We start from the raw sequence: 9914 nt of genomic DNA, 5'->3' as shown, positions 1-9914 counted from the left end.
CCAGTAAACACTCCCTGTTTTGTGCATGCTAATTCGCTACAGTAGTGTCCAACTCTATGTAACCCTGTGGACTGTAGCCCTCCAGGATCCTCTGCCATGGGATTCTCCAGGCAAGAATACTGGAGATGGTTGCCATTTGCTCCTCCAGGGGATCTTCCCATCCCAGGGATCTAACCTGTGTATCTTAGGTCTCCTGCATTAGCAAGTGGGTTTTTTTTTGTTTTCTTTTACAACTGGTGCCACCTGGGAAGCCCCAAATGCCCTACGTGTCCACAAGTGGGAACCTGTCTGCTCTGACCCACCCACACCTCACATTCCCCAGAGATAACATGCCCTCGTGTGATCTTTTTGGAGTCCTGTTGCTGTACATGCCACATTACAGGTGGCTAAGGATGTTGGGGTCCTCTTGGCCATTGGGCTGCTTTTTTCTCTCTCTTTACACCCTTTGATCTTGGATTGCAGCCTTTCCAGAGAGAGGAGACCATTCTTTGATCTAGAATCTGACTTGCAGGATACTCTGAGGGTGGGACAGGAATGAGCCTGAATTGATACCATTGGTGCAGCCATCACCCTCTCCTCCATGTCCTGCCTTTTCTTCTGGGGCCCTCTTGTCAACAGGATTCTGATGGATTCTCCTGAAAATACAGGGACAGTGACCAAGGCCCAGCCAGGCCCTCTTGGTGTGTCAACAATTCAGGAAAGCACTTCTGAAAGCACTGTACTAGGTACCTGGGACATGACTGTGGCTAGTATCCAGCATGTGCCCAAGCTCTTGATCCACTGAGGGGACTAGAAGTGGAAACTGACTGTGGTGTGGGAGATAGTAGGATTGTGTGCAAGGGACAGAAGTCCCCAGAGGATGAAATTGTTATATCTGCTCAAGGAGGTTTGTTTGGGAAATCTCTAACACAGATGTTCTGTCTGAACTTCATTTTGAAGCATAATTAAGAGCCTACAAGGGAAACAGGGGCATTCCTGGGCAGAAAAAAAAAAAAAATCATATAAGTAACAGTAACAATCAGTACAGCCATCTTGTTTGACCCCCTAGAGAAGGAGATAACACCTGACTCCAGTATTCTTGCCTGGGAAATCCCATGGACAGAGGGGCCTGTCGGGCCGCTGTGCATGGGGTCACAAAAAGTGGGACACGACTTGGCAACTACACTGCCACCATCATCTTGTTTGAACAATTTCAAACATTTTGGACTGCAGGCAACCCTAGAGACAGGGCAGTCGAGAGCAGAATTAAAGCCAGTGGCTTTATTTGAGTTTCTGTAACCTTTGGGCTTACTGTTAACACTGATTGAGTTGTTTATTGATTTCCTACAGAATATGAACTCAAGGGAGGTCAAACTGTAATGTGTATGATGCTCAGCCAACTACCAAGGCCGAGAGGGCTCCTACAGGTGGAGCCCAGGTGGCTCTTCTATTGGTTGCAGCTCCAGCTCCAACTCCTTTCTAAGCACATAAATCTCCCAACCGCACTGAATCTCCACCTAATGTGAACAGAAGCTTCACACTGAGAGGTAGGCAGAGAGCAGCACACACAGCTGAAAGGAAACTCAGAGGAGGGAATCACCAAGAAAGTGGCCATGGAGCTAATCCCAAGCTTTTCCATGGAAACCTGGGTTCTCCTGGCTATCAGCCTGGTGCTCCTTTATCTGTGAGTAACTGTTAGGCTCATCTCTTCTAAAACCTAGGTCTTGGGGTGCTAATCAGGAAAGGGGGTTCCCTTAGTTTTTTAAAGTTCAAAGTAAATGGAGGGGAAGTTGCTCAAGCATCATGTGCTATGGGCACCAAATGGGTTATTACCATCGATCTTACCCACATCTGTTGAAGGAGTTAACTTTACTCCTGAGTTGCTGTTAGCATAGTTAGGAGGGTTTGTGACATTATTTGCTCCTGAGAATGACCCTCTGATTGACTGCCAGTTTGCGTGGACCTAGAGTAGTCAACCAGAGTCCATCAAGGGCAAATTAAAAACAACTGGCCCATGTACAGCATAGTCCTTACTGATTCCCATGGCTGGGAATCCTGGAGGCAAGGATCAACGTGGATTTTTGTTTCAGTCTCTCTGACTGTACCTGCTGCAAGAGACATGAGGAAGTATCGGCCCCTTTGTCACTCAGGAGTTCCTGCTCCGGACCCTTCTTCCAGGTGTTATTTACACAAGGCATGGGGTGCACCCCGACTTTGTTGGGAGGCCTGAGACTGAGCACCCTTTTTTTCATGGTCAGACCTTCCCCTTTTCTGTGCCCCTCCTCAGGGCATCTATTCCTAAGACTCAATTCCCGCACCCTGTACTCTGCAGAAATTATCTAGTTTCCAAATGAGAAAGCTTAAGATCTGAGGAGACTTGGTAAAAATCTTGAAATTATATTCATTTCTTTCACTTTTTCTCTCAATCTCTGGAAGGGTTAGAATCAATGTACATATTTATTTTCCCTGTGATACGACATCTGCTAAGCCTACAAGAGGCACAAGCCCCAGAGTCCAATTTGGATTTTATTTTCCCTGTATAAGTGTGGCACAGGAGGTTGAATCAAAACCATCTAGCAGAAAAATTCCTTTCAATGTTAAGATTCTGGTATCATGGATTGGATTGGGAGAGGAGTTATTTCTAATGAGTGATTAGAGAGATACCCCTACAAATCACATTTAGGTTCTGTGTCAATTTCGTTTTCACTAAGTGTAGTAAATCATGATGACATGTATGTGGGTAATATTAACCTCATTTTAATTACTTGAAAGAAGTATTAGGAATTTAAGGTATTTCAGCAACATATTTTCTGCCTATTATTATAAAATTAATTGGTACAGTTTAATTTCATTCTATTTAGTACTGCTGCTGCTGCTGCTAAGTTGCGTCAGTCGTGTCTGACTCTTTGTGACCCCACAGAAAGCAGCCCAACAGGCTCCTCTGTCCCTGGGATTCTCCAGGCAAGAACACTGGAGTGGGTTGCCATTTCCTTCTCCAATGCATGAAAGTGAAAAGTGAAAGTGAAGTCGCTCAGTCGTGCCTGACTCTTAGCAACCCCATGGACTGTAGCCTACCAGGCTCTTCTGTCCATGGGATTCAAAATCAATATGAGTATTTCCAGCATGTGGTTTTTCCCTGAAGGACAAAAGAGGACTGTTTCTAGGTGTTCCAGAACCTAGAAAGGTATGTAAATAAATTCACCCTCTAGAATAATGCCTGGAATATGAATCTAGTGTTGTAAAATATTCCTGTGATTTACCCTTTTAAATATGCATGTCCAGCAGGCTATTTTAGTCTTCAGGGCAGATGAGTATACATGCCTGGGAGCTGGTGATGATATGAGAGGCATCCAGAAAGAGATCGGGATGGAGGGGAGAATATTCCTCTTTCCTCAGAGCAGACCCCCTAGAGTTATTCCTCAGACCTGGTCCCACAGAAGGTCAACAGGGTTGGCATCTCATCTGCTGGAAGCCTGGGGACAAGACACAACCTCAGTCACACTGTGTGTGGTCCGTCTGACAGTGGGGCTGGTACCAGCTAGTGTCCCACCAGGCAAACATCCCTGTAGCCTGAGAAGGTGCTGGTGCAGCCAGGAATCAGCCGCTGCAGGCAATGCTCTTGTTAGGCTGACAGGATGTAAAGACTATAAAAATGTTGGCTTTATCTTTAGCCCCTTCCTTTTTACCCAAAATAGCATTACTGTACCAACCAAAAAGTAAAGAGCTAGAAAGAAGCCAAATAATTCACTCAGTCCACCTGCTGCCTTGGTGGAACCATGTGAATTTAGACACTATACCAGAGCTCTCTGTGGGACCAGTGTTGCCAACATGTTCACTCAATTGCTTGGCATCACTTTTGAGTTTATGTAGCAACCCACTCCAGTATTCTTGCTTGGAGAATCCCAGGGATAGTGGAGCCTGTTGGGCTGCCATCTATGGCGTCGCACAGAGTCGGACATGACTAAAGCGACTTAGCAGCAGCAGCAGCAGCACACTGAAGGTTCAGAAGCAGACATTGACTTGCCCTGTTTGTGAAGACAGAGGAAGCAACTGGGGTTTGAATAGCCCAGGCCATCTCTTTTGTGGTGATTGGTGCCCACACCTCCACCACTTGCTTTGGAGGAAAGAGAGATATAGCCGACTGCACTTGGCCAAGGTACCTCTGTGTGCACTTCCAACATAGGTACTTTCCTGAAATTTTTTGGGTTTCTCTTATCACATACTTTAAGACCGCTAGATTTCTACAGAGATTTGAACCTGTGCTACCTTAAAGGCTACCTTCCAAAGAAGGAGAGAGAGGAGCTTAGTCCAGTATTCTGGAGTTTTTTATGGTCACTCATTTTTGGTCACACAAAGTCTTTTGCTCTACACGGAAAGGTAACTGAAGACTGGGAACCATGATATCTCTTTGTTGAAAGTGCCCATAGGGCATGATGAACCATTTACACATAGCATGCTTTTCAACCATACCTTACTAATTTGCCTCTAGAGAGTTAGCCTTGGAGGCCTAGCAAGTTCATGTTTAAACCATCGATGGCAGTCTCTTCCTTCAGCCTCTCTTTTCCTGCACTCTGTCATCTCTCAGGAACACCAGAGTGAGCAGGCTTGCAAAGATCCACAACTCAGAACTGTGAGCTTGCACACATAATACATGAAGAATAACCTGCAGGCAGGCCTGGCATAGGGAGCACCAGCTTGATTGGTTTTTAAGATAGTTGAAGTGCAGAGGAAGTAATCTAGCTGCTTTATGATTGAGAATCTTCAGAAAAATGAGTGTATTTCAGGCCCTGGGCTTAGCAGGTGGTTGGAGGACCAGATGCCATGAGGTGGGGAATGGTCTGGAGATGGATCCTTTAGTCATTGATTCATTTATACAGTTTCAGGGAACAAAAGGGTCAACCACCCTTTTTTGTAGTTCAAGTCAACCAAATTGCCTGGTGACAGAGTCATGGGTGTAGCTGAAAGGTACTCAATTTCTATGATGGCAGTGGAAGGCTTGAACACAGTTTTCATTATACAGACAAGAACACTGTGCTTGTTTTAATGCCAGCTTGTGAAGACAGAGTTAAGAAGAATCAGATCCAGTGTTCTTGCCTGGAGAATCCCAGGGATGGGGGGAGCCTGGTGGGCTGCTGTCTATGGGGTCGCACAGAGTCGGACATGACTGAAGAGACTTAGCAGCAGCATGGAGGGAGGTCTGATGCATTGGCCACTTGATGGGAGGAGCTTACTCACTGGAGAAGACCCTGATGCTGGGAGTGATTGAAGGCAGGAAGAGAAGAGGGAGACAGAGGATAAGATGGTTGGATAGTATCACTGACTCAATGAACATGAGTTTGAGCAAACTCCAGGAGATAGTGAAGGACAGGGAAGCCTGGCATGTTGCAGTCCATAGAGTGACAAAGAATCAGACATGACTGAGTGACTAAACAACAAAACAATATAGAGGTAAGGAGAAAGATAAGAACAATGCCAAGGTAGACTCTAGTAACTCTGTCATTGGGCAGATGCAGTTAACCAAAGTCTCATGTTTGATACAGAAAAGAAAAGTTTCCCCTTTGTATCTAGAATGAGAATCTCTAAATCATGGAAGAGTTAACTTGCTGAATACATATGAATGAATTTTTTGGAGGAATTATAGCCTACACCTCTCAGGAGCTCTCAAATTTAAATATTTATCAAGCATCCAATCTAGGATTAGGACCTTCAAGATTTCACTTGATGGTGAAAGTGATATTGTCTCACTGTGCAAGAGGGAAAGAAGATGATGAATGAAAGTAATTATTGCTTTTGGAATTGCTGTTATTATTTATCGCCTACATGTTACCTCTCTAGGCTGACAGTTCCAGTTCCAAGTCTGTGACTGGCCAGCTCCACACATTCCACAATCCCTGACCTGGATTTTCTCTTTCACTTTATAGATATGGAACTTATTCACACGGACTATTTAAGAAGCTGGGAGTTCCTGGGCCAAGACCTCTGCCTTATTTTGGAAATGTTCTGTCCTACCGAAAGGTGTGTGTTGTTTGATGTCCCTTTTTTGCTTCTTATTGCAAATCCCAGATGAGTTGCATAGTAAAAATTCTCCTCCTCAGGAGATAGTGGAGAGTTTTCTTACTTCCCAGAAATGGCATTGTAGGCCCCACCCACACATGCCCTCTTTACCCGAGGCCTCTATTGTCAGCTGTCAGGAGCCTCAGGTTTGCCTCCTCAGACAGCTGAACTCTCTGGCTGAGTCAGCACAGGACTTGAAGTTCCATCTTGTAAGCTTTGTGAAGAGGGTCTTATCTCTGCCAGGTGCAGATTCCCAGCAAAGCACAGCCCTACTAATTGTCAGGAGAAAAGCATGAAGGGATGCCTGGTTGTGGCTCTTAAGCAGCGTACAGTACAGTCAGATGTATCCTGTTGGTAGCATAAGCTCTGGGTACCCTTTTTTCTCCTTTCTCCTGAATTGCTTGGATGCTTCACTTTTAATGTATCAGGTAATTTGCACATACTTGGATTCTCTCAAGAACTGCTAGTGCCTGCAGGTTGTTTTTTTTTTTTCCTCGCTTTTTCTGCTCTACCTCTTGCTACACATGACATCTTTTGGGATATGAAAAATGGAACAAAAGCTTTCTGCTTTTCTTCTGTGCTTTCAAAGCGGGCACCTCATGGATGAGTTTGAGCAGGGAATTAGTGTAACTGAGACAACATGGTGGTTGTCTATTTGCTTCAGATACTTAACTGCTAAATAAATTGTGGAGTTTTAAAAAATAAGGCAGAATCACATATACAAAAATCACTAGAAATGATATGATTTGACAAAATTATTAGAAGTTTAATTTAACTGAAAGGAATGTACCAGGTGGCATATGGACTGTGAATTCTGATATTCATTCAGCTCTGATGCCTCCCCAGGGCCTGGCCCCTGAACTGAAGGTCATGAACTGCATTCAGATGTGCAGGGGCAGAGCCCCGTGTGCAGGCTGCTCTCTGGCTTAGATTTCCTGTCCTGCAGACATGAGGCTTGTTTCTCAGATCCTGATTCTCCCAACTGAGGTCTTCACTGTCTTGTTACTGCCTCAGAGTTTCCTGAACATTTTTCCATCTGAAGAAGCAGTAATTTTCTCTCCACCTTTCCTAGGTGAACTCTTTAGTAGATGCACCCCAATTCACATTTCTGAGACTTTCATTTACTTGTTAAAGCATTAAATATCATGATAGAAACTTAGGGACAGGCTTTTTTTTAAGTTATAGAAGTAAAAACTCAGGCCAGGTTTTTTTGTCCTGTGTGTATGTGTGTGTAGCAGAGTTTTATTAAAGTATAAAAAGGGACAGAGAAAGCTTCTGAGACAGACATCAGAAGGGTGATGGAGAGTGCCCCCCTCACTAGTCTTAGCAAGGGAGCTGTATACTTTTTAAATTGGTTATTACAATACATCAAAAGAATGTCTCAAGTTTGTAAAGGTCCTACCAGACCCACTCCCACAATTTACAAGTTTCAAGATAACAAGATTAGTCAGAAGGTTCTTGCTAAGGAGAAACATGTCCTCGAGCAAGATACATTGTCATATTCACTAAGACAAAGTAATATAGAAAAAAATATTTGTCCTTTTCTCCTTGAGAGCCTCAGACCCCTCTCTCCTCCTCAGGAGCCCCAGACCCCTTTCTCCTCCTTGGGGAATCTGGTCTTTTTATCAGCCTGCCTAGGAACTGACTCTCTCATCCCCCCCTTTTCTTTTAGGAGAATTATGTTGCAAGGGAAAGGGGCATCATTTTCATCCCATAACTACTTCCTGCTGTTGAGGGGCATAGTCCCTAAATTGTTGAGGCAACATATTCTCCTAACCCTCATGTTGAGGGTGTCTGATTCAGGGGCCCCAAGTAATAGTTTGAGGAGCCTGTGGCATTCATAGGAGCTTGAACAACCATTTGTAACTTAAGAGGTTTCAGCCAGTTAGAAACAAATCCAGTTACACAGTTATAGATATAAGGCAAAATGGTCATTAAACCAAGTTAAAACATAATCAAAATTAAAAGTTACATTATGTCCATAGTTACACCCGTCCATTTTAGGATTGTTAGATGTCATCAGATCAAGAAGAGGCATCACATACGATTGTTGTTCATGAAGATATTTGCAGAGTTGAAGAAAGTCCTTTCCTTGAAGTGGAGAAACCCACCATGGGAAGCCTTCAATTGATTAGGAGGGGGAGTGCTCCACAGACCCAGAAATTAGACCAATGTGGAGGCTGGGTCAGGGGTCACCTCCCAGAGTTCTAGTAATGTCTGTTGAAAAGCTGAGTCACATAGTTAGTTAATTCTAAGGCTTTAGGATCTATGACAATATCTGTATGCAAAAACAGTCTGTCATAGAGAGAGTCCCTTTTTTGGGGGGCAGTTTGAGCCCTCATTAAAAGCTGGGCAAGTCCCCCATAACCCAGAATCCAAATTTGGCAATAGCCTGTAATGCCCAAGAATCCTCTCAATTGTCTTAAAATCATAGGTAGAGGATGATTTAATATAGGTTTAATGTTAGAAAGCATCATCCTTCAAATCAGTCACTGAAAATTATATGGCTTGTTTAGGAATTTCAGACAATAAAGTATAAGAATTAGGCACTTATTATTCATATATCTAGAACAAGTCTCCACTTATCATTTGAGCCTTTTCACACCCAAAATAGAAGTGTTACGTGGACTATTGTAGGGAATTAATAGCCCTTGTTCCTTTAAATTTTCAATGATAGGCTTTAACCCTTTCTTAACCTCAGGTTTTAATGGATATTGCTTTTGATATGAAAATAGGTGAGGGTCATTGAGCTTGATAAGGAGAGGAACAACATTTTGTGCTCGACCACAGTTTTTCCATCAGTCCACACTTTAGGATTTACATTTTTTTCAGTTAAAAGAACGGGTTCCATATTCATGAAAACAGAGGCCTGGACTTTGTTCAGTATATCCCTCCCCAGAAGGGGTGAGGGAGACTCTGGCACGATTAGAAACTCGTGAGAAAAACAGCTCAGAGTCCCAGTTGCAGCTTAAAGGATGACTGAAATAATAACGTTTGGCTCGTTCTGACAGAAGCAGACCAGGGGCTTCAGTGAGCAAAGAGAAAGCTGCCCCAGGGTCCAAAATAAAATCGACTGGTTGGCCCCCCACAGTTATTAATGCCCAGCGTTCCTCAGGTGTAATTAGGGTGGGAGCTTGTGTGGGCACCTTTGGTCCTGATTGTCCTGAGAGTCCGACCCCTGGGGCCTACACCTTAGAGGGCAGTCTCTTCTCCAATATGGTCCTTTTCAGACCAGACATGGAGCTGGGGGTGGCATAGATGCCTGAGGGCAATCCCACTTGAGATGCCCCTTCTTTCCACAGTAATAACAAGCCCATCCCTTTTCACCTGGGTCCATCTGGGCATTTTTCTCAGGCTGTTTCAGAGCAGGTCTAACAGCCATTGTTGGGGCTTCAGTCTTTTGCCTGGTTCTTTTTTCCCCTCTTATTTTCTTTCTCATATTCTTTACCATAATATACTGTCTGAGCCAGCTGTAACAGTTTTTCCAAAGACTGATTTGGTCCAAATGCCAGTTTTTATAACTTATGGCAGATATCTGGAGCCGACTGAGTGAGAAATCTTTTTTTATTTTTATTTTATTTTATTTAACTTTACAATATTGTATTGGTTTTGCCATATATCAAAATGAATCTGCCACAGGTATACATGTGTTCCCCATTCTGAACCCTCCTCCCTCCTCCCTCCCCATACCATCCCTCTGGGTCGTCCCAGTGCACCAGCCCCAAGCATCCAGCATCGTGCATCGAACCTGGACTGGCGACTCATTTCATATATGATATTATACACGTTTCAATGCCATTCTCTCAAATCATCCCACCCTTGCCCTCTCCCACAGAGTCCAAAAGACTGTTCTATACATCAGTGTCTCTTTTGCTGTCTCG

At 43.9% G+C, this 9914-nt stretch overlaps 1 protein-coding gene across 1 annotated transcript in view; it reads left to right on the top strand.

Moving 5' to 3' along the window:
- Positions 1 to 1481: 1481 nt before the first annotated feature.
- The window catches only part of LOC104992730 (cytochrome P450 3A24), a 44090-nt gene continuing 35657 nt past the window's right edge, over positions 1482 to 9914 (top strand). The window contains exons 1-2 of the mRNA XM_010845699.1: positions 1482 to 1663; positions 5901 to 5994. Of these exons, the coding sequence (XP_010844001.1) occupies positions 1593 to 1663; positions 5901 to 5994 (165 nt within the window). The 5' untranslated portion in view covers positions 1482 to 1592. The remainder of the gene's footprint in view (positions 1664 to 5900; positions 5995 to 9914) is intronic.

Source organism: Bison bison, unplaced genomic scaffold (genome assembly GCF_000754665.1).
Source record: "Bison bison bison isolate TAMUID 2011002044 unplaced genomic scaffold, Bison_UMD1.0 scf7180017864223, whole genome shotgun sequence".
In the NCBI taxonomy this organism is placed as follows: Eukaryota; Metazoa; Chordata; class Mammalia; order Artiodactyla; family Bovidae; genus Bison; species Bison bison.
This window is presented reverse-complemented; position numbering and strand designations above follow the sequence as displayed.